Source organism: Lissotriton vulgaris, chromosome 6 (assembly GCF_964263255.1).
Source record: "Lissotriton vulgaris chromosome 6, aLisVul1.2, whole genome shotgun sequence".
NCBI lineage: Eukaryota > Metazoa > Chordata > Amphibia > Caudata > Salamandridae > Lissotriton > Lissotriton vulgaris.
In genome coordinates this window covers 827,358,056-827,384,181 of record NC_141694.1, presented here as the reverse complement: position 1 = coordinate 827,384,181, position 26,126 = coordinate 827,358,056, and the positions used below count along the sequence as shown (strand labels likewise).

The following is a 26,126-nucleotide window of genomic DNA, read 5'->3' as shown; positions in this document are numbered from 1 at the left end:
GACACGCAAATCCCTGATGACAGTCCGTGAATCAGCCCTGCGATGAGGCCAGACCCAAACAAAGCGTGTGCATGAATCAACTGCTACTAAGATGTGCTTATACGCAGTATCAGAAGAAAAAGGACTACAGTGATCTAAATAAACACAATCAAACAGTTTATTAGAAATTAACAACTGTGTTTGGGGTGGACGCGTAGCAGTTGAAGGCTTAATCTGCTGGCAAATGTCACATTGAAGGACATAGTCACGCGTCTGTTTGTACAGTCCCCGCCACCAAAAACGTTGTTGTAACTGAGACACAGTAGCAGAAACGCCCGCATGCGCGGACGCAACCCCTTCATGGGCCGCTGTGATCAGTGTATGTCTGCGATCAGAGTTGGGAATCAATCTCTCCCCAACTTCAGGTATTTTTACATAAGGAACCTTATCGGGACTTAAGTGGTAAGTGTACTTCGAAGGGAACCCCGAAGGATATGTATCTCCCTTCTCAGTGGCAGCAACAGCCGGATTGGTGTCGTTACAACGCAGGCTATTACAACGCCTGCTGTTACAACGCGGTTTTTACATCGCATACCACTACAACGCATAGTGCTTTTAAGCGCTGGATAACGATTTATTTAATTTACTATTCCAACTCCAGTCCCCGTGGATAGTAGGGAAGGTGTTGGATAGTAAATTAAATATATTCCCTATCCTAGAGCGCCCCCCAGCGCAATGCGTTGTAATGGTTTGCGTTGTAATGGTTGCGTTGTAATGGTGGTGCGTTGTAATAAATGCGTTGTAAGTGATGTTTCCCGCAACAGCCGCCAAGATATCATTATCAATCTTACTTTTGGACCGTGTGACTGCTGCAACCACATATGTCGATACCGCTGATTTCGCTGCTTCATCAGCAAGCGAGTTGCCAACCGCGTGGACTCCTACGCGCTGGTGACCAAGAGTATGAATTACAAACACGAGTGGCAACTGCTCTTTAAGCTCAGCCACTCGGACCCAGATCATTTTATGTTTTATTGTGCTACCCTTGGAATCACGAAAGTCATTCTGAATCCAAAAGAACAAGTTCTCATTGTAAGACTGGACACAGTTGTAAAAATCACTTACGATAAGTGTTGTCACACTAGGATCGATTCAGAAAAGGGGGTGGTGATGAACAGAGTGTCTGAATTAAGCAGACCACTCTTACCCAGTCCAAAGATCAGGGCTTGATCCATCACCGTTTTTTAGCTCACTGCACCATCCCAGCTCAGAACTTGGCTATATGCAAATTAGTCTGACCCTGGCCCAGTGCATCATGGGAACAGGGCAGACCAAACTACCAAGCCAATTCTTATACTGGGAAGGAAACAAGCTACCGGGGACTGGTTTCGCACTATGGTAACCTCCGCTGCGCTGTCCAGCAAGGTCAGAGCCCATGTCTGATTCCGATGCTGGGTTCTTACTATCTGTGGCATATCTGTGTGCTGTTAAAGCAGCAACTTTCTTTTTCTGAAACTGGGGTCTCTTCGGTGAAGAATCGTCCTGCTTGCCTTTGCCGTCTTTCGGGCGGGGTTGGTCACGTCCTTGCTGGCCACCCCGACCCCTGCCGCCTCCTCCACCTCCGGTTGAAAGGGCCGATGTATCCTGAAAAGAACGAGGAGAGCCTAGGTCAGGAACCTGAAAATGATCAGGTGACTTTATCATCGCGCGATCGCGCAAGTCATAAACACGTTCTGTGGGCGCAGGCAATGGAGACACAGGACGATACTCCTGTTTCTGCTGTTGCTGTTGTTTTCCCTGTTTCTGTTTTTTAGGCCAATTTTGTTTTTTGCACTTGGGCTGGTCATCGCTTTCCGACTTCTGCCCTTGAGGTTGTTTTTTCTCTTTAGTAGAAAAAGGCTTGAGACCCCTACTATTGCGGCCCATGGTTTTATAAGCCGCCACAATAATTTTCGCCAACTGCCGGGGTTTATCGGCATCGGGAACCACCTGCAAAGCATTGGCAACCTGAAAGTTCACCGCATCCCCCTTGACATTAGCAAGTATGAGATTGGAAACCACATCAAAGGAGCCACAGAGGCGCATACCCAATTCAACCGCAGCCTCCGGTCCGTGGTCATCCTGAACACTTTTAAGGACCGTCGGCAGGACAGTCCTAGACGGAGTGCCGTAACACCTCGCGTAGACCGCCGCAAATGTTTTACCCCAGGTCTCACAGTCACCGATTTCGGGGGTCAAATCCTTAGGCAAGCTAATTGTCAGAATCCTGTGTTTCTCACCAGGAGACGTGTTAGGAAATACTGCTTCCAGCTGGTCAAACTTCTCGGCAAGCCAGAAAGGAAAATCATCCTGTTCCTGGGGACGCCTGCCCATCACAGTGTTGAGCATAACGGGACTGAGCTTCATACCACCCTGTCCGGCAGGAAGCGCCGCACCACCCTGTACTAACAACCTAATCACGCTAATCGCGACTACATGTAGTTGTCTGATCTCAGCCATGGGGCATGCTCCGTGCTGAGGATGAGGCGTAAATCCAGCCAAGACAGGCCAAGTTGCGCATGGAATGGACAAAGGACCTAACCTCGGAGCTGATAATGAATGGGGTAGGGCGCCATTAAACCAAACGCGGTGCTGCCAAGTATCAATAGGAATTTCTTGTGCCCTATACAGAGTATAGTCATTCGGCACAGCAGTGGGAGTGTACGTATGGAAGACACCTGAAGTTCCATCCACAGCCGGGAAGGTCACCCATGAATAAAATATTTCGTAAGGGTAAGCCACCTCTGCACTCACCACCATAATTACAGCCATGCCATCCAGGGGAACATTATAATTTTGCAAATGATTGCACACCGCAATGCGACTATGCTGCGGAATGTCCACCGCGGCCATAGCGACACAGAAAGAAAAAAGGTACAAAGTTAACCCTGTAGCACAACTGGGTAGCAATTCAAGGAAACCGTTTGGAAAGATTGAAGCTTGAAAAGACCTATACTAAAATAGGTAGGTTTGTCCGACACCACCGCTAACCGGAAACAATAGTGAAGGTGTTAAGGACTGAATGATGTTCTACTCAAGTATCACGCTATAAGACCACCAACGATTGGGCGCCATGTCGCAGGGATTAATGGTTGAGTTTTGTTGCAGGGATTCCGTGCTCAGAGAACTGTGCATAGAGGCTTGGAACCTCAGTGAATTAGGATGTCCCAAAACTCACCTTAGTACCCAAAAATCCCCTACCAGACTAGCTACAGTGTCTCATTGGTCATCATAAACTCCCAATGCTTAGACAAACCAGAACATGAACTTAGTACACCTCAGGTAACGTGGAACACATGAATACTCTTTTGTTATACAATCATTTCAGTCCAGAACAAGGAGTAAAAGAGGACACGTGCATATTTGAAATGTTTATTCACTAATGCCGTGTTCTCAAGCGCAGTATATTAGCTAATACAAGCAAACATATTATAAGAAACAAAGTAATCAGCATAGTCACTAGTCCATAGAACACAAACGATGCAAGCATAGTATTATGCTAAAATGAATAGGGTTTAACAAAACCTAATTCTCACCCTCCCTAGCTATTATATTATGTCTAAGAAGGTCTCTTGTGGGTTTTAGCAGAGCGGCCCCATACCAAAAGATCCTGGTGGTTAGGGATCACATCATCAGCAACCAGCTCTCTGCATGCGAAGCACCATCAAGTGTGTTGGTATGCTCTTGTGTAAAGCAATATAAAACGCACCTAAAGCCAGAACTTGGCTGCAGCTGCATGTATGTTATGTCTAGGGACGTGCGAAGATCAGTGCTCATAACAACTACTGTGTTGAGATATCCTTGAAGGTTTCAGCACTCACTGTACAGACACAGCTCGCCAAGCAAGGCTGATATCAGTGTTACAACATATTATTCTCGTATGAACCGAAAACATTTTACTAGGCTCAAAGCTAAAGCAGCAGATGTGTGTCGTGTGCAAAAAGCAGCAGAAAGGAAAAATGGCGTTTAAACTCATAAAAAGCTCATGCTAACTTAACACAGTAATCAGGCTACATCTATCCATATATCAGCTTGTCTGAAATCACACTGTGAGTCTGTGTCCACTCCTACAATCATTCTGACAGAAGCATGTCCTTATCTAATCACTCTGCTGAAACATAAGCGCTTATGAACTTATCCTGCTATCAACCACTAGCACTTTAGGAACACAGTCACTGTCTATGCACTTGCAGAATGACTATGGCATTGAGACAATACCTAAGCACGTATAAATTAACTGAAACCTCTGTTTCTGTAACTGTCATCATTCTAGTTACTAATGATATTCTTATAGAATGACCTAGGCACCAACACAAGTACACGTACAATATTCTGTGCACAATCCTTACAAACCTCTAAGCAGATACATACTATTGGTACACTCCACTAAATACTGAAGGAGTACTCATGCAGCCTTGGATACCTCCTGTCAGTCTCATCCAGTACGTCAATCAGCCATCCAGCACTGTGTTCTTATTGTATCACTCTGCCAATACCTAAGCACTTATGGGGCAGATTTACAAGCCCCCTGCGCCACCAGTATGCCACTTTTTGTAACGTAGTGATGGTGCTGGGGACTCCTCCATAATTACAAGGAGAAGAAAAGTGACCCTGCGTGGCTTTTCCTCTCCTTGACAATACGACCCATTCAAACGCTGCTAGTACCTTATATGTACATTAAAGACGCATACATTTCATTTTAGAACATAAAAAATGTCACGGGAGTCGCACACCCAGCGCACTCCAGCACGTATATGACGTCACGTGGGGCCCGCCACCGCGCAAGTGCCGCATACCGTAATACGCATGTGTCGCGAATGCGCGGGAGCGTGAGTCGCGGACCGGTCGCATACCGGTCGCGCATGCCCCAAAACATTGTACGTATATGACGTAACTGAAAAAAAACACGCACTCGTCGCTCACCATATGCGGATCCTTCACGACTTTTCCAAAATGGCAGCTAGAATACGCGGACCCGCTGCAGTAGGTACGCTTTGGGTGCGCAACTCCCCAAAAAAATTTGAAAAAGAAAATTATATATAAATATATTAAAATACAAAAAAAACAAAATAATTAAAAATATTTCAGTTTTAAATGTATTTTAATTTTTTTTGCAATTTTCAGAAAAATATATAATGTTTAATAAATACATTTTTAATGAATAAACAGTTAAAAAACTGTAGAAAATCAGTACAAAAAAATAAGTATAACTACTATTGCACTTAAAAATTAGCAATTAAAAAACCTTTGAAATTTACTGAAAAAACCATAGGTTTCAGAGACGTTATAGTTAGAAATTAGCATTTAAGAAAACCTTTGAAATTCACTGAAAAAACCATTGGTTTCATGAGTGTTATAGTTAGCTGGACATTTCACTCCTACAAAACCATAGAAATTCCTCTGTTATAGTTAGTTGTGCTAACTATAACTCGTGCGCCCGCAATGCACTACTGATGTCACATATTACATCATTCATGACATGGTCGGTGACATCACTGATGACATCACTGATTACATCATCCACATGAAAATCTGATACACCTCCTCACACACTAGTATAACCTTTGATCACTAACTGTAAAATACAGAGTACCATCTTTGAAAGCATTGACACACACATACCAGTTACTACATACGCACTCACTGATTCCCAAGTCTGCACACACAACTGTCCATTCACCCACAGAATCACTTACACATGCAGTCACTGATCAATGGTAACACTATCAAATGTATACTCATACATCTATATAGACATTGACACATCAGCAGTCATCCTAGTAGATTATGCGGTGATGCTACTCTCTCATTAAAAGAATCAATCACACTTGCATTTACTCACCTAGACAGTAATGCACACAACATCTGCTTTAAACATACACATAGTAAATCATAGTTACTATGTTAAAAAATCACTATTACAATTATACACTCATTCATTCAGTTACTCTCACAATCACTGACTCTTACGTCTACTTATTTATGTACACCAACTCTCATATACAATGCCTTTTATTTTTCTACTTTATTGGAGATGTACCACTGACACATATATTCACTTACCAACACACACATAAACACACTCAGACACCCAAACAACTGTTTCCATAAACACTCCTAAGCCCATATGCCTAGACAATCAACCACTCACACATCTATACATAGAGCTACAACTCCCTCACCCAACCACAGATACACTCAATCTCCCCTATAAATACTCAGCCAACTAATCAGTAACTAATATAGACACTCATGTAGTTAGTGACCAATTGATGCAGCAGGTTATACTAGAACAGAGACGGTGATACACACATTCACATAGTTTGTTTACTAACCCATATATTTAGTGAGACACATTTAATTACTCACTTAAACAAACAGTCAGACAGCTACTAAATCCTCCATCCAGAGTTATATACCCACTCAATCTTCAATACAGATTGGTATATATATATATATATAATAGATGTTTAAATTTCAAACAAAACCACATTCACTGGATGATGTCATCAATGATGTCATCAGTGATGTCATTTGAGATGTCATCAGTGATGTCTTCAGTGATGTCACTGACCATGTCATGAATGAAGTAATATGTGACATCATCAGCAGTGCATTGCAGGCACGCGAGTTATAGTTAGCACAACTAACTATAACAGAGGAGTTTCTATGGTTTTGTACGAGTGAAATGTCCAGCTAACAGTAACACTCATGAAACCTTTTCAGTGAATATATGTATATATATATATATATATATATATATATATATATATATATTCACTGAAAAAACCATAGGTTATAGACCATATATAGTTAGGAATTAGCATTTACAAAACCTTAAAAATTCACTGAAAAAACCATAGGTTATAGACCATATATAGTTAGGGATTAGCATTTACAAAACCTTATTTTACTCACACAAAACCATTGAAATTCGCATATATAGTTAGTTGCAGTAACTATATATCGCGCACCCACAATCCACTGCTGATCATGTCACATATTACATCATTCATGACATGGTCAGTGACATCACTGATGACATCACTGTTGACGACTCAAATGACATCACTGACAACATCACTGATGACATCAGTCATGTGATAATACGATGAACCTCTTCAGACTCTAATATAACCTTAGAAACACTCAGTGTAAACAGTCACTCACAGACTGTCACTCATCCATGGAGTTACTCACACACCTAGTTAGTCATGCAAAGAATCAATCACACCTCCATTTCCTCAACTATACAGTTATACACACATTACTTATTGAAACATATTCTAACACATATTTACTCTCTTATACAATCACTGATACAAGTTTTCAATGATCCATGCAGCCACTCACACATTCACTGGCTCTTATACACCGTAATTTATATATGTCAACTCTCACTTGTACTGTGTTTTACATATGTACTTACTTTGACATGTAGCACTGAGATATCCATTCACTCACCAATACACTCATGCACACAGTCAACCACCCATACAGCTGTTTCCACATGCAGTTTTGAACCAATACATCTAGTGAATCAACTGTGCACACATCTATGCAAAGAGTCACACACCTCCCAGCCACCCACACACATACACTCACTCTCCCATACAAATACTTGGGCAACCAATCAATAACCCATATAGTTACTCATATAGCTATTGATCAACACATGCAGCAGTTTACAGAACAACAGATATAATGATGCACAAATTAAGACAGTTTAGTCACTAACTCATGCACTCAGTGAGACACATTTAATCACTCTCTCATACAGTCAGTCATGCACCTACTAAATCCTTCATCCACACACTTATACATCCACTCATTGTTCAATATGTAAGACATATTTTAACTTTACAGAAACTTACAGTCACTGGATGATGTCATCAGTGATGTCATCAGTGATGTCACTGACCATGTCATGAATGATGTAATATGTGACATGATCAGCAGTGGATTGCGGGTGCGCGATATATAGTTACTGCAACTAACTATATATGCGAATTTCAATGGTTTTGTGTGAGTAAAATAAGGTTTTGTAAATGCTAATCCCTAACTATATATGGTCTATAACCTATGTTTTTTTCAGTGAATTTTTAAGGTTTTGTAAATGCTAATTCCTAACTATATATGGTCTATAACCTATGGTTTTTTCAGTGAATTTCAATGGTTTTTTATTAGCAAATATCAAAAGCTGTAAAATGTATTCTTCTTTTAATGCAAAAATATATTTTATATGTTTGTAATATAATTTTTTTATTTATATATATTTTTTCATTATTTTTTTTTGTTTCGCTAACGGTCCGCGCACCGGGCAGCTTCCCGTTAGCTCAATTTGGTTCCGCGACCCGGTCCGCGAACCGGTAAACGTTCCGTTAGCGCAACTACCGCGTTAGAAAACAACATCGTGACGCGTCGCGTAAGCGCGACGTATCGCGTTGCCGCGTAATGCGTCTTATGACGCGCCGCGTTAGCGCACCCGGAATCGCTCCGGAGCGCGAACCGAGGCGCGAAGCGCAGCGCCCCGGAAGCGCTCCGGGTGCGTAGCTGGACGCGTAACGTAAGCATAACAGGTCATGTGACTTGTTCATAAAACTTTTCATTGGTTCATTTTACTTTTGGTTTCCTAATGATGTAAGGCTTGGTCATATGACCTAAAAATAACACTTTTCATTGGTTTAGAACATTTTTTTCCCAAATGATGAAAGCCCCACCTTTTTTCCTCACTCTGACTTTCATTTTTATGAGAGAAAGACCTACTTTGATTCCTTAACAATGGCTTCATTGATTGCTGCAGCTGGTGGACCCCCACCACCACCACCACCTCCTAGGAAGAGAGGACCACCTCCTCAGGTTATCCTACAGCAAGAGGAGGAAGAAGAGGAAGAAGAAGAAGAGGAGCAAGGGAGCAGGAGGTTTTTACCTGAACAGCCAAGGAGGTCCCATGTCAAAGAAAATTATATATGGCAATTTTTTACATTTCCCTGGGCCAAAAAAAGGTAAATGCCCGGTACGTTACCTGTCTGATCTGCCAAAAAGATCTGTCCAGAGGGACAGAAAAGAAATATAGCTATGGGAATTATACCATGCATCAGCATATGGAAAGGTGGCACCCTATAAATTATAGTGCTGCACAAGTCCGTGACCTGCAGGATAACCCCCCACCTGTGGCCAGTACATCCAATGAAGAGGCAGTGACGGGACCAGAGGCGAGGGAGATGGTCCCAAATATCCAAATGAAGTTTGGGAATGTAAAACACGTGTGCATTTTTTGTGGCCAACTGATTTGCTACAGGGAGAGTAGCATACATTTAATCAATACAGCTATTGATAATCACAAATGTCCAAAATGCCCCAGAAAATAAATTATCTTTTTTTTTTGTTGCTCCTGTTGAGCCCTTTATAACGAAACATTTTCATTTCCCCCCCCAAAAAAACCCCCAAAAATATAAAACCGTTCAAAAAATACAAAAAAAGTAAAAAAATGTTCAGAAAAAAAAATATATATATAAAACAACAAAAATAATTTTAAAAAAAAGTTATTTTCAGAACTACCTCCCCTTTATAAGAAATTGCTAGAATGTTTAGCACTCTGGCAACCTCTATTTCTTTTTATTCGCTTCCCGGTTCGCGCGCCGGTACGCGAACCGGAAGCGAACTAGAAAAAAAATGTTTTAAAAAAAATGAAGAGTAAGTAAACCGAGAGTAATGTTAAAAGAAAGACAGCTAGAGGGAGTAACACAGAGATACTGTTTAAAGAGGGACTAAGAAAAGGAGTGGAAAGAGTAGAGTTAGTAAGTAATAGAAAAAGGAATGTGGGAAGTAGCAAAGGCAGGAAACTGAGGGTTAAAGAAATGAAGCAGTGGAACTAATAAAAGTTAAATGTGAAAGAGATGTAACGGAATGAGTACTAAACACTTACCTTATAATTATCGTTAACTTAGTCACTTGTTATTTTTATACTTTCAATCTGTGAATGAGAGAACAACAATTTTAAAATTGATAGAAAGTAGTAAAAGATGAGTGAGCATGAGACAAGATGAGTACATATTAAAAATCAAAATTCAAAGTACAGAATTAATTAAACATATTAAATGGATTATTTTTGCTGTTCTCAGAATATATCAAATTTCACTGAAAACAGTGAGTTGAAGGTATTCATCATATAACAGCGGGAAAAAAAAACACAATCAAAATGATTGTGTTTAAAAAACCCATATAATATAATCAATCAGAAATCAGAACTCCTCAAAAGTAACTTACTTTCTATGACGTCAAAGGATGTCCTATGAACAGCTTATACTCTGTTGTACTGTTATTATTTTCTGCCCGCCACTTTCTGAAAGATAAGCTCCATCGTTTTAAGAAAAATGAGACATACAAAGCAATTTAAAACAGCACAGTAAATTACAGCAACACCTAGAATCATTATAATCCAGTTACCTACCCTAAATTCTCACTTCTGAAAACGAGTCAAAAGGCAACATTGCTTCATAGTCAAATTGTAATCATTGCCGAAAGACCAGCCTTTTTTATATTTCAAATAAGCTGTGTAATATCCTGATGTTGTCAAAGGACCATCATATCATATAATAGCTGCAGTTACAAATGTTCTTCCTGAAATCGACGACTGTGTAGCCAAAACATTTTTAATTTGACTTGACAACTTATTTTCATCCAGTTTATGTAGTTGAAATTGTAAAATTACATTTCACCCATAAGTTTCTATAAATAATGTGGACACCATTGCAGACTTACATTACCTCTACTCCTTGTTTTGATCTGCTGCTTGAATTAGCTTATTAACACAAACATTTTTCGTTCTGTACTACACTTATCCACAAGGCCATATAGAGTAGGAGCCATTAGAACCTCTTGTTTTCTGTCTGGATTCTTGGACATAGCTACATCCACTGGGCTCACAGGTATGCTGATAACAGAAATTTACACAACCTCAATTTACAAAATGTGGAAATCAAATGGATTGGGCAAAGAGGATTGAGATGTCACCAATTGATACCATTGGTAAAAACCTTTTTGCATTTGCCAAACCCTGACCTCATAATAGTGCACTGTGGAGGAAATGATTTGGGCACTTTGACTGGGGTAGGTCTGGAAATGCTCTTAAAGGACACCTTTGAGCAATTAATGGCACTTTTTCCTCAAACTGCCTTGGTATATTCCAATATATGCCAAAGACAAAAATGGAGGTGGTCCAATCAATTTTGTCCACAAATTGAGAAAGCGAGGAAGCATGTAAATAAGTCTGTTTCAGCTTATATGAGAGACCATGGAATGGGCGCCATCTACAACAATAACTTGCGTTACTACATGCAAGATATCTACAGAGGAGATGGTGTGCACTTCTCAGATGAGGGAAACAGAGTTTTCATACAAAATTTAAGACTGTGTATTGGTACCTACTTATAAGTACCTAGAACTTACACAGAACCCAAAAGCTCTTTTCAGAGCTACCTTAACTATAATTACTCTTTCAAAATTTCGAATGTACCTTTTTTCACTAATTTTCACTTATGTTCGCTTCCCGGTTTGCTACCCGGTTCACGTACAGGCAGCTAACCACGCGAAAAATTCAAATTCTTTTTTTTTTCCAAACATATATGAGCCTCCTCAGCCACCCTCAGAAAACCTAGGGGGTCAGGATACGTCTCCCGTGCCCCCTTATACCCATTTCCCACATTGTTTTTCCTCCATCTTGTGATTAAATTCGACCGAAACACAAAATGGCGAACTCCCGTTACGCTACCGGTGAGCGACCCGGTTCGCGTACCGGGAAGCGCTTCTACCGCGAAAAATCGAATTTTTTTTATTTGCCCCACGGGACCCTTTAATAACCCCAACATCATTCCTAGGGGGTCAGGAGGGGTCTACCTTGCCCCCTTTCATTAAATTCCCCCTTCGTTTTTCTCCTCCTCTTGTCTCTCGATCCTACCGAGAGACAAGATGGCGGCCGGTTGGGACTGTTTAGAATGTTGACAGACACCGGGGAGCCAATCAGCTTCGCTTCGCGAAGTTCCGTTACGCGCCAGGTACGCGAACCGGGGCGCTAACCGGAGCGCTGTCACAGATATATCTGTTTTTTAAAACGTTAATTTCTCAAAATCCACTGGAGCACATATATTGAGACATAGCAAAGGCACGTCGGGCAAACCATATCTACAATTTTGCCAAGTTTCGTGTAAATCCATTCAGCCGTTCGAGCTAAAAGTGAGTCCAACCGCCCTATGGAAAAATGAATGGGAAAAACGCGTTTTGGGACCCCCCTTTTTTCTCGGCCCCCCCTTGACAAAACCCCCCCAAATTTTCGGGGGCTGCTCAGAAACAAAATGTGCCCTGAAAATTTCAGCCAATTCCGTCCACAAACGCCAAAGTTATTCGACATAGAATTTTCAAAAATCCCATAGGAAAAAAATCCTAACTATATATACCTACTGGCGACCGCCAGTAGGTAATATATATTATTAAACAAATTTTGTACCGCGCACGGTTACCCAGAGGCATCCCAGCGCTTATAGAGAATCAGAGCAAGCTGCCTGTGTGGAGCAGAACAGATCTGGGATTATTCTGGAAATAGATAAGTTTTCAGATGTTTCCGGAACCTGAGCAGGTTTGTTTCAGAGCGTAGTGAGAGTGGGAGGGAGTTCCAGGCGTGCGCAGTATGGATAGAAAAGCTCCTGCCACCTGAACGGGCTCTCCTAATTCTCTTTATCTGAAGGAGGTGTTTATTATCGGAGCGTAAGGCTCTAGAGGGCTTATAGGGCCGAATCATGTCCTTCAGAATAGCAGGTCCTTTCCCCTGAATGCTCTTGTGAGCAATACAGAGGGCCTTGAAGGTCACTCTCTCTTTGACCGGGAGCCAATGGAGCCAATGGAGTGCCTTTAGAGCGGGCCTGGCTGATTGCCTGGCCGGAACGTTCCGCAGCAGCCTGGCTGCCGCGTTCTGCACTTGTTGCAGGATTTTGAACGTTGATTCCGGTGCTCCGAGAAAGAGTGCATTACTGTAGTCCAGGCGTGAGATGATTAGACCTTGGACTAACAGCTTCCGGGAGAGTTCAGGTAAGAGGGGGAGAACCTTTCGAGCCGATCGGAGCAGTCCATAACACACGCCAGCGATCTTCTTGGCGTGTGTCCTAAAGGACAAATCAGGCTCCAGCCAGACCCCCAGGCTCTTAATCTCCTTCTTTGGGTCAGGGGAGTGCCCATACAGTTGGGCCAGCTGCTCGGCGAGAGGGCAAAACTTGAGTGGCCCAAGATCATCAGCTCAGTTTTTGAGCCGTTCAATTTGAGCGATGACCTGGTCATCCAGTCAAACACCTCTCTTAGGCATGAATGGAGCGTTTCAGGCTGTTTCTCCAGCTGTGTCAGACCCACCACTAGCTGAGTGTCATCCGCATAGCTTATGGTCTTAAAGCCAAACGGAGACACCACACCCTCCAGGGGTGCCATATACACGTTAAATAACGTGGGGCTCAGGGATGAGCCCTGAGGCACCCCACAGTGAAGTGGAAGGGGAGGAGATTTCGCGTTGCCTTCCCAAACCTCGAAGGTACGCCCCTCCAGAAAAGAGGCCAGCCATTCCAGGGCCACTCCTGTGACACCTGACTCTGCTAGGCGTTGTGTCAACACTCCATGGTTGAGAGTATCGAAGGCCGCACTTAGGTCCAGGAGGATCACTGCCACTGATCCCCCTGTATCCAAAGTGCTTCTGGCCTCCTCTACAACTGCTAGCAGAGCCGTGTTGGTTCCATGACCCGGTCGGAATCCCGTCTGGGAGTCCCTCAACCGGCCATTCTCCTCGAGAAAGTTGGACAGTTGGCGGTTAACCAATTTCTCGGCAACCTTACTAATCCCTGGTAGCAAGGAAATGGGCCTAAAATTGGATAAGTTCTGTGGATCTAAGCCAGGCTTCTTCAGAAGCGCCTTAACGACTGCGCTCTTCCAGTCCGGCGGTACCGTGCCATGAGCGAAGGAGAGATTGACCAAATCGGTCAAAGGCTCTCCTATCGATGGGGCAGCCTGCTTTAAATACCGCATTGGGACTGGGTCTCGAGGCGAGCCACTCTTCAAGCTCCCGAGGACCTTCAGTACTTCGCCTGAGGTTACGGGGCCAAAAGACGTCAATAGATTTTCCGACATGCTTAAGTCCTCAGACGAGGTCGGGGTTCCCATCACCGGGGGGAGAGAACTAATAATGATGTCAATTTTATCTTTGAAGTAAGTGGCCAATTCCAGACATTTTTCCTGTGGTCTGTCGTGGACAAGAATGGGATCCGGTGTTTATATAATATATATATATATATTTATTTTTTTCCTTTACCAATTCCGGTTCACAACTGCCTCACCAGAAAGACGTCACCGCAAATCGAAGGTAGGGTTCCAAATGTTTATTCTGTTTAGGAAGGCTGCTTTGTGTTTCGGCAGGATCCCCTGCCTTGCTCACACTTATCGGCATTATTTCAGCCCCATCGGATGTCTGCCACATCAAGTACAGAGCTGCGAATACCTTTTTTACATCGTCGGAATCGTATCCTATTTTAACTTTCGGAAGGACTTGCAGCTCGTCTGCCCGTTTGGACACTTGCTATTCAGCAGAGCCTTTTTCCCTTGAGGAATCGGTTACCATATTAATCATCTCGTTCTGTGAAAGGTCACCACTACACAAGCTTTAGAAACCCATAGAAACCGTCTAGGTGACGAATATTTATCCTTTAAAAGATCTTACTCTGACCTGTAATATTGAAAACAGCATACTGATCTGCGCATATATATGCCGGACAGATTTGAATATTTATTCTGGAGATCATTTTTTATCCATGTTCTATTCAGGGACGTGAACTATCCTTCTCTGAGCACAACATTCTGAGGTGGAATTCCTGATGAAGACAGTGTTTCTGTCGAATCGTGCGTAGAGTCGGTTTCGAAACCACCTAAAACAGCTCATCATTCATCAAGATGCTGCTACTGTTTTTTCATTACATCCTAAACAAATTCTATCAAGTCTGATAAAAAGACCATATATACATATCAATATGAATATGTGTATGTGTGTGGTTGTGAATGAATGTGATCAGAATGTTGTTTACAATGTTTAGTCTCTGTATGAATTTTTTCTGTTTCTAATATATTTTTTCATAATGAACAAAATAAAAAGACAAAAGATAACTAATAAATAAATGTTATTATATTTTTCTAACTTTTTAGTGTCACTATTGTTTTGTTCCTTTCCTCATAATGGTTTGAGCGATTTAATGATCTGAAGTAGCCCTAGAGTATTTACATTATTGCTCACACAATATATACTTATATTTCTTTAATTCTGGATGTACTGAGTGGCAGAAAGACAGCTTCCTTTTTTTTCTTTCTGCCAACAGTTCATATTTCTAAAAGGAATTTTTTCCTTAAAACGTATTCTAAAATGTATATACTGCTTGCTATTCTGATTCAAGCATGTGAATCTATGAAAGATTCAATGCTGGAGAAAAGACAAGTTACTTACCTGTACACTGTGGTTCTCCAATATTGATATCTTTCATAGATTCACATGTGGCCCAACCACCTCCCTGTTTTAAGGTAAACCACTCTAACCTCATGATAAGAAGCTTTCTCTGCACTTGGGCTCGAAATCTGAGGTATGGTGGCTCTGCAGGGGATTGTGATCTCAAGGGCTGGCATCTCATTGGCTGACAATTGGACCTCATAAAGAGGAGGATAGGTTACTTATGTGAGTCCCATTTTCATGGAGGGCAGTCATTCTTTCTTCTAATTCTGCTATATTTTGTATTACTGTGAGACTCCCAGCATGACTACGGGAAAGATTCAAGCATGTGAATCTATGAAAGATATCAATACGAGAGAACCACAGTGTACAGGTAAGTAACTTATTTTTTTTATTTTTGTTCCTCACACTCCACAGGACCAAAACAATGGCTCACACACTGGTCCTCCCAACCTGGTCCATCTAGAAGTGGCACCTGTCCGACAGGCCAATCCAACACTGAACACGCCACAAAACATCAAGGAGTTTAACCGGATACACAATTGAGACACTTTTGTTGAATATGATTCACATTTTTCAGACCTTTAATGTGAGGGGTTACGAAGCAGCTTAACTGGACAGACATCGGGCCTGCATCTAGGAGTAAGTTCTCCATCTTTGGCGGTCTGAGAAACATCCAGTTTTACTGCAGGTTTGCACTTCAGATGATATCAGCTCCCAGTACCCTGTGGTAATTTCAAATGGATGTGTGTGTTATTCGCTTACATCTGATAGTTGAGTTTGCTGCTGCCAACCAGGAGTGCCAAGAGGGCCTGTCCAGATAGAAAAGTGCTTCCACCAGGACTGATCCTGTGCCATACCACATTCAGTGATAGTGGACAATGACGGGAACGAGACAAGTTTTGCCTGGAGGTTGCTTGAGGACAAGCATTGTTTCATAAACACATATGTCATACCTATGGATTCTTGGATAAGATGGAGGAGGATGTCTTCTTCACCGGTAAATCATTCCCATTATTTGCTTTGAAGTATGTTTTTATTGCCAGCGAGCCTTAGGTACAATGGCGTGCAGAGATCTGAGCTTATGTAATTTTTGGAAGATCTCTTTCACGATCATGAAGGGAAATTGCTGCCAACCACTGGTGTACTCCCGAAACAGCAGGTTCGCAAGAAATATTATTAGAACTTTCAAAGAGACTTGACTGTCCTGAAAATAACCCATTGATTTTATACCTAAATCAAGAGCACTTGCAGGCCCAGTTTCAGTTTGCATCTGTTTTAGCACCTCTGGAAGCACTGCTATGTAGGTGTACCATGCGAATTAATGTAAATACTTGCAAATATCGTTGCCCAAATGATGCACTCTTCCACTAGTGGTACTGTACCAAATGGAAAACACATAGTTAAAGTCCTATGTCTCTCCTAGGGTGTCATATGAGGATAGACTGCTTCTAATCCAGAAGAAAGGGGGCTACAACAAGTCTGCATGGTTCTCACCAGAGCTGAGGGCGCTAAAACAAAAAGGCAAACCTCTAGAGAGGATATGGAGGAAAGATTTCTCTGTAGCTAAGAAAAAGGAATGTAGGATAGCTATTGGAAAGTACAAGACTAAAATAAAACGAGCACAGGCCATTTACTATGAGGAAAAGATTTCATGAGCAGCCAATTCCTCCAAAGAGACCTTTTTGATTCCCAAAAAACTCCTCAAAGCACCGGACACCCCCGCGGCACCCGACCCTTGAGGAGACCGCTGTAACGAACTTACAGAATACTTTGCCACCAAAGTTCATAATATTATGAAGCACTTCCCACTAAGAGATGATGACACACTTGAGCTGACTACTGCGGACCAGCATGGAAATAAATACCATCTGGAGAACTTCACACCCCAGACTCAGGAGTCATTTTTAGCTATATTATGCACGGTCAAATCGGACTCACCATTAGACCCTGCACCTCTTAACATCTTAAAGTTGGCTGCATCTACAGTGGCCCCTATTATGACCAGCGTGATCAATTCTTCCCTCTCATTAGGGATTGTTCTCCCTGAATGAAAGAGAGCTATGGTACAAGCTCTGCTCAAAAAGCATAACCTGGACCTGGCTGATTTGGGCAATTATCGTCCTATCTCGCTCCTCCCGACAATGGGCAAAATTGAAGAGAAAATTGTCAATGATACTCTCTCCACGTTCCTGGAATCCACAAACCTGCTCCACCCCTCACAAACGGGCTTCCGCCCGCGCCAAGGCGCCGAGACTGCCTTATTGGCGGTTGTGGTGGAAGATTCTCGACTTAGGAGGTACACCCGACATAATACTCCTCGACCTAAGTGCGACCTTTGACACAGTGAATCATCATATCTTGGTGCACCATCTCAGAAATATAGGAGTGTCCGGCAAGATGTTATCATGGCTCCAATCCTTTTTTGGAGGACAGGTGCTTCCAGGTGTTTGCAGGTGTCATCCTGTCAAAACCGGTCCCCCTCAAGTGTGGAGTGCCACAGGGCTCATCCCTGAGCCCAACCCTTTTTAATGTCTATATGCATCCAGTGGCGGAGATTGTTACCCCCTTTGGGATTCATATAGTCATGTATACCGATGACACTCAGTTGGTGGTGGCTTTGACCCAGGCCGACCATACGCCCCCAGATCTCCGCGACTGTCTTGAGGAAGTCACTAAGTAGATGAGTCTATCCCACTTAAAACTCAACGGTGATAAAACAGAGCTTATGCTACTTGGCAACCAGCTAAATTTTAAAGCCAATACCATGTGGCCAGCTTGTATGGGATCGGCTCCCATCCCAAAAACTGAGATAAAAAGTCTGGGGATCTGGTTGGACCAAGACCTTTCATGTGAAGTTCAAGCCAGAAAAACCACTGGTCTTTGTTTTGGCTTGCTAAGGATGATCCGCAAAGTTCTTCCACTCTTACCGGACCAAGCCAAAAAAACGCTGGTGCAGGCGGTCATCCTATCCAGAATAGACTATGGTAACGCCCTTCATTTGGGCGTCCCTAACCATGTCATCTCAAGACTGCAGATTGTGCAGAACTCAGCTTAAAGACTGCTCACGGGAACCCAGAACCGATGTTCAGCAAAACCGGCACTACTCTTGCTACATTGGTGACCGGTGCAGGAAAGAATTCATTTTAAGGCCCTGTGTGTTGTCCACAAATCCCTAGGTGGAAATGGGCCTCCCATCATCAAATCAATGATTTGCCCATACTAGGTCAACAGAAACCTTCGCTCGGATGAGATGTACCTGGCTGTGGTACCAAGGATAAGGAAGGCCATAAGTGGAGGCCGGCGTTTCTCATACAATGCCTCCAAATTGTGGGGTCCGCAACTGCTCGAACAGCCAGGTCTTGAGCTTCTTCCTGAAGGAGAGGTGGTCTTGGGTCAGGCAGAGGTCGGTCGGGAGGGAGTTCCAGGTCTTGGCGGCCAGGTAGGAGAAGGACGTTCCTCCTGTTGTCGCTCTTCGGATGCGGGGGACGGCGGCGAGGGCGTGACTGGTCGATCGGAGATGGCGTTTGGGAGCGTAGAAGTTGAGGCGGCTGTTGAGGTAACTCGGGCCTTGGTCGTGTAGGGCTTTGTGTGCGTGGGTGAGGAGACGGAAGGTGATTCTCTTGTTGACGGGGAGCCAGTGCAGGTCTCTCAGATGTCCGGAGATGTGGCTGCGTCGGGGGATGTCGAGGATGAGTCTGGCTGAGGCGTTCTGGATCCGCTGGAGTCTTTTCTGGAGCTTGGCGGTGGTTCCGGCGTAGAGGGCGTTGCCGTAGTCCAGGCGGCTGGTGACGAGGGCCTGGGTGACCGTCTTCCTGGTCTCGGTGGGGATCCACCGGAAGATCTTACGTAGCATGCGCAGGATGTTGAAGCACGACGAGGAGACTGCGTTGACTTGTCTGGTCATGGAGAGGGAGGAGTCGAGGATGAAGCCCAGGTTGCGTGCGTGGTCTGTCGGTTTGGGTGCGGTGCCCAGGGCGGGGGGCCACCAGGTGTCGTCCCAGGCGGAGGGCGTGGATCCCAGGATGAGGACTTCCGTCTTGTCTGAGTTCAGTTTCAGGCGGCTGGTTGTCATCCACTCGGCTACTTCTTTCATCCCTTCGTGAAGGTTGGCTCTGGCGGCGGCTGGGTCGTTGGTCAGCTGGGTGTCGTCGGCGTAGGAGATGATGTTGAGGTTGTGTTGGCGTGCGATGGCCACCAGGGGGCTCATGTAGACATTGAAGAGGGTGGGGCTGAGCGAGGAGCCCTGAGGGACGCCGCAGATGACTTCGGTGGCCTCTGACTTGAACGGTGGTAGGCGAACTCTCTGTGTCCTTCCGTCGAGGAAGGAGGTGATCCATTCCAGTGCCTTCTCCTGAATTCCGACGTTGCTGAGGCGCTTCACTAGGGTGCGGTGGCAGACAGTGTCGAATGCTGCGGAGAGGTCTAGGAGGATGAGGGCCGCTGTTTCTCCGTTGTCGAGCAGGATACGGATGTCATCGGTGGCAGCGATGAGGGCGGTCTCGGTGCTGTGGTTGGCCCGGAAGCCAGACTGTGAGGGGTCGAGGGATCCAGTCGTCTCGAGGAAGGCGGCCAGCTGCTTGTTGACGGTCTTCTCGATGACTTTGGCTAGAAACGGGAGGAGCGAGATGGGGCGGAAGTTCTTGAGTTCGGTGGGGTCCGCGGTTGGTTTCTTTAGTAGAGCGCTGAGTTTGGCGTGCTTCCAGCTCTCGGGGAAGGTGGCGGTGTCGAAGGAGGTGTTGATGATGTCCCGCAGGTGGGGTGCGATGACAGCGTCGGCCTTGTTGAAGATGTGGTGAGGGCAGGGGTCGGTTGGAGATCCGGAGTGGATGGAGTTCATCATGCGGATGGTGTCTTCTGTGTTGATCGGTGTCCAGGCGCTGAGGGTGGTAGTAGGGGGCGTTGGTGAGGTCGTGGGGAGCGTTGTTTTGGTGTTGAAGCTGTTGTGTATGTCCGCGATCTTGTTGTGGAAGTAGGAGGCGAGGGAGTTGCAGAGGTCTTGCGATGGGGTGATGTCGTTGGCCCCGGCGCTGGGGTTGGAGAGCTCTTTCACGATGTTGAAGAGTTCTTTGCAGTTGTGTGCGTTGTTGTCCAGCCGGTCCTTGAAAGCTGTTTTCTTGGTGGCGCGGATCAGTTGATGGTGCTTTCGGGTGGCGAGCTTGAGGGTGGTCATGTTGTCCGGTGTTGGCTCCCTTCTCCAGGCTTTCTCGAGGGCTCGGCAGTTCTTCTTGGAGCTCTTGAGTTTGTCTGTGAACCATGGGGCCTTCTTGCTGCCGGGTCTGTTGGGCGGGGTCCTCAGTGGGGCGAGTTCGTCCGCGCAGTTGCTGATCCACTCCGTGAGGTTGTTGGCGGCCTGGCTGGGGTTCGCTGAGCTGGCGGGAGGGTGCTGGCTCAGGGAGGCGGCGAGCTGGTCTGCGGTGATCTTGTTCCAGCTTCTTCGAGCAACCTGTTGCTGGTGGTGGTGGATCGTGGTTTTTCTGAAGGTGAAGTGGATGCAGCTGTGGTCCGTCCAGTGGAGTCCGGTGGCGTGGCTGAAGGCGATGTCTTTGCTGGATGAGAAGACGGCGTCGAGTGTGTGTCCGGCGAGGTGGGTGGGGGTGGTCACCAGCTGCTTGAGTCCGAGGTTGGCTAGGTTGTCCAGCAGGGTGGTGGTGTTGCGGTCGTTGTTGTTCTCCAGGTGGAAGTTGATGTCCCCGAGGAGGATGTAGTCCGCGGAGGGGAGGGCATGCGGGCTGATGAAGTCGGCGATTAAAGTATGGATTCAGCTGTTGTCACACAAAGAAAGAGAGAACACAGGAAGTCACAGAGTGTCTTGAAAAGGGAAATGTACTGTTTTTTATCCAGAGAACTTATGGGAAACATATTCTAGTAATTATACGTTATAAATGAGTACTGTTGGAGAATAAAGTGGAAAACGTATAGCAGAATACTCCCCTCTGTGTCCTTAACAGAATTGAAAATGTCCTCCATAGTAGGTAGAAAATGTTATATTGTTTTGTGGGGGATTGGAGGTAACCCTTGTTGAACATTGTTTTTAATGATAAATTGTGTTTGCCTTTCAGGAGCATTTAGACAAAGCAATTGAGCTGAGGCCCCATGATCCATTTTTATACTACTTGCTTGGGCGCTGGTGCTATGCGGTAAGCTGATGTTTTTACCCAGATAAACCTGTTGAATCCCCAAAGAACAATATGTACATTGAAACACTTTCATTTTTTTACCATTTCATAGGTAATATCCACCTCTAATCATATTGCAATACTCTCACTGATGTTGCATTTTCATTTACATTTCCCATGCACTGTTTTTTTTTAATTCACGTTATACAGTTTAAAAAAAAATATCTTTGAAACCTTAGAAAATCTGTACCTGTGTGGTATAACTACACATGGGAATGAATATATATACATTATATTACGTTTTAGTTCTTTGATTGCACAAATTGCTGTGATATATGGGAATTGTTTCAAAGTTGCCTGTTATTCACTGAAAACAATCAAATATACAAGGTATAATTTACAGAGCTAACTATAACTTTCACCCCTGCCATGCATTCCATATGAACTCATATATTACATCACTCATAACATATTAAATGTCATCATTGATGACTTCGCAGGCCCTGCCCCCAACCCCAAGGGCCTTCAACTCGCATTCCCTTTTCAAATAATTTTTTGTGTACCACGTTCTTCTGCAGTACCCACCACACAATTTTCACCCCATGGTACCGTGCTACTGTGCAAGCTTCAGCAGTTAAGCCTGTGCATTAAAGTGGTACCATGGAGAAGAAGCTAGTACAGCAGCTCCTGTGGTACTCCCACTGTACCTCATTGGAGGGCCTCGCTGTGTACTCCGGTACCGGTGGCCTGAATTATTTTTTTATTTTATTCTTGAAGGGGCCCTCTGGTGGCCCCACCCTCCCAAGTAATTGGATGTCAAGGTGTCCCTATCCTGCCTGCTTATACTCTTTTTTTGAAAAAGTTTCAAGACACAGGGACTGAGTCTGTGACACCTGTAATGGTCTCTGCAAAATGTTCCTGCGAGTTGCAGTCAGCCAGATTGCTCGGTTCAGTGGTACTGGGAATGAAATCAGAAGGCCCTGTTTTTTTTCTCCATTTTCAGTACCACAAGACCAACCCTAATTTCTCAAAAATAGTTGAATGGCTGTACACCAAATCACAGAAAGCATGCTTTCTGAGTAAAGTTTTTGCCAAGCGGACGTGAGGCATTACCCTAACATATTTCATATGCTCTGTGACAGTTTTGAACAAACATGCATGGCTTATGTTCCACATCGGGCTGATATGCTGTGGGCCTGTTGCATGATTTTTCCACAAATCAATTCAATATGTTTCAAGCATTGATTAACTGAATTCTCTATGCTACTTGGGGGGGCATATTCCTGTCAGGAGGATCGAGGTGCCCTATATTGTGTTTTAGTCCTGAGAAAGACATCAATTAGATGTGTATAGTATGTGGAGAAGTGTGGCTCACTGGTTAGAGGCGGCAGACCCTGAGGCAGAAATCAGGCCCGGCACCAGGGTTCAATTCCCGACGCTGCAGGGTCTAGGATCAATGTCCGCGGACTCGATAATTCTCACTTCAGCGCCTTCTCTAATCATGGGCCCCACGCTGCAACTCTGGGCAATAGCTTGCTTAATCTCCACAACGGCCCCACCAGCGCTGGGATGCTTGGCTTCGCCCCTCACAGGGAGAGCCAGGAAGGGTTCCACAGCCTAAGCGCCGAGACACCCTCATGGGTCATTCAGAGCTATATAAATCAATAACTATAACTATATCTAACTATAACTATAACATTTATGAACTACAGAGGTTGAAACGTTGATGCTGTAAAAGATACTGCTTGTACTACAAACACATTGCTGAATTGCAGTGACCCGGTAAATAGGGTTTAATCTACGAAACGTAGCAAAGCTTGGCAAATATTAAAAATGTTCTTTTTGGAGCATTTTGTTTTACACTGCACAAGCACTTTATCAGTTTTTGCACAAGAACATCCTGCCTGGACTTAGATTTATTGTTACAGTAAAGGAATGTAAATACATATCATGTACATGTTTTAAAACAAACTATGAGCCTTGTTGGTCATTTGATGGACACTAATTTATGTGGAGAGGAAGGAGATCCAAATGCAGCATATATATATATATATATATATATATATATATATATATATATATCAACACACAGTTATGGCTATTCCCCAAGCCTCTTGATCGGCGGGCACACGGCAGGGGTAGCCACCCCCGTAAATTCACCAGATTTAACCAGCAGGTTCCCTCCTCCAGTCCTGGGAAGAAACCACACAGGAGCCGTGGCCACGATTCAAAATTGCAGTTTAATGCGAATCACAAGGACCTACGCGTTTCGGAGTAGAACACTCCTTCCTCACGGGCAAGAACTGTGCATTTCACAAGTGTTAATAAAGTAAAGTAAACAAACACGTGATAATGAAAATAAACAATATACTTCATCTTATTACGTCTTTCTGTGGTTTTTTCATGTGATACATAACTCCAATTCATAATATTAGTTCACTTTAGGTCAAGAATACAAAAGCAATTACGATTTGCAAAGTTTAAATCAATTTGGCACTTGGTGCACCGTGTTTAGATAAAAGTGCAATACACGGGCATGGGATTCGAACCGGCCATCCCAAAAGATGGTTGAACATAATTAATGCGTTGAGCTATTTGGGCGGCAATGCAAGGTTCCTAACTTTTATTGCTAAGTGTTCAGTACCAGCAAGTTAGCGAGAACAATCCTGAACTGTGCCACACAAAAGTCAATGATAAGAACAAAAGACAGTAATATACGTGTGCTATGTTTTAGTGAGCACTGATTAAATAAAAGCCTCGGACCGAAATGGCATCATATATTCCAAAATAAATTAAATACACCAGCCCAAGGCTCGAACCAGCCATCCCAAAACTAGTCAAACAAGACAGATGCATTCTACCAATTGGGTGGTAATGGTGGATACGAAAATTACAATGCTTAGGTTTATGTGCCAGCATGTTGAACAAGAGCATAACTGCGCCCCATTTTATTATTAAAATTATACAACTGGTGGTCCCTCTGCTATGTACATGAGATGACACTTGGAGATTAGGTCAAATATAATATTATATAACAGACTCCAATCAGAGGTGGGGTATTCATAAGCCAGTATCCTAGCTTTAAAAGGGATTTTACCATAAGGGTATTTTTCAATGTGTCCCCCACTCATTTGTTGGTTGTGGAAGATTTTTGCCCAACATTTAATTCAAAACATAAGAAAACATAGTTAGCCCCAGTGGGCATACTCTGTGTTTGTTGGTTATGAAAGATTTAGCCCAACATTTAATTCAAAACATAAGAAAACCTAGTTATATAGCCCAAGTGGGCATACTCTGTGTTGCACAGCACGATAATAATTCCCTGTAGGCATCATCATATTTTGTGCAGTTTATCGTGGCAGATTTGGAACCAAAAGCATATCATGCCCAAGTGGGCTACTGTATTCTTGATCATAGATGGAGTCCAAGGTAAGTTACTGTACCTGCAACAGATAAGACAATAAAGACAAAGGTCTATTAAAAACTTTACAACCTAAAATTAATGGTTGTAAAGTGAAAACACACAAATTCTAAAACCAGCAATCAGAGAGGGTAAGCAGCAAGTAACATACAATGAATAACTAAATATTAGTCATCATGAAGATGCACAGCTAATTCTTCGTCCATATTCAACCCCTGGGGCACCATGGTATTGAATCTCACAATAAATTTGGACTCTAATTTCCTGAGCTCCAACACTCTATTACCTCCTCGCACATTTGGAGGGATGCAATCAATCACAGCACATTTTGCTAAGTTGGCATTGCTCTTATGGTGTTCTTGAAAATGGCGAGCCACTGGGTATGATTTGTCATTTTTTGTAATGGCCCTAAAATGTTCCAGCACGCGTTTCTTACCTTTGTGGATGGTGCTGCCAATATAATATTTCGAACATGGGCATTTCAAGGTGTAAATGGCAAATTCTGTATTGCAACTGAGGTGTTTTTGTATGATCCAGGGATCCTCATTGTTGTTAAACTTGAGAGATTTTGTACTGGTACTGTATTTGCAGGCCTTGCATTGGTTACATGTAAAGAAACCTTTTATTGCATTACTTCTTGTGGGGGTTTGGATCATATTGTTACAAAGATGATCACGTAGTGATTTTGGTTTGCGAAAGGTTAGAGACGGATAATCTCCGATATGTTCACTAAGATCATCGTCAGTTTTGAGAACCTCCCAAAATTTCTTGAGGCTCCTCCTTACTTCCCATGCTTGTGTGCTGTAGGTCGTTATGAATCTTATAGTTTCTTTAGGTTTATTTCGAGAATCAACGACTTTTGGAAATAAGAGATCTCTACGATCGAGGGAGTCAACTTTTATGATAGCTTTCTTGATATTTTTGGAACTATAACCTCGAGAAAGGAACCTCTCACTCATGATTACTTTTTCTTTCTCAAATTTGTCATTGGTACTACAGTTCCTTCGGGCACGTAATAGTTCTCCGAATGGTATACTGAGTATCA

The 26,126-nt window shown here is 43.6% G+C and overlaps 1 protein-coding gene across 2 annotated transcripts in view; it reads left to right on the top strand.

The window, feature by feature from the left end:
- The window catches only part of RMDN2 (regulator of microtubule dynamics 2), a 726,737-nt gene that overhangs the window by 472,550 nt on the left and 228,061 nt on the right, over positions 1-26,126 (top strand). For both annotated transcript variants that reach the window (XM_086926853.1, XM_086926852.1), the window contains exon 7: positions 21,604-21,681. In XM_086926853.1, the coding sequence (XP_086782979.1) occupies positions 21,604-21,681 (78 nt within the window). The remainder of the gene's footprint in view (positions 1-21,603; positions 21,682-26,126) is intronic.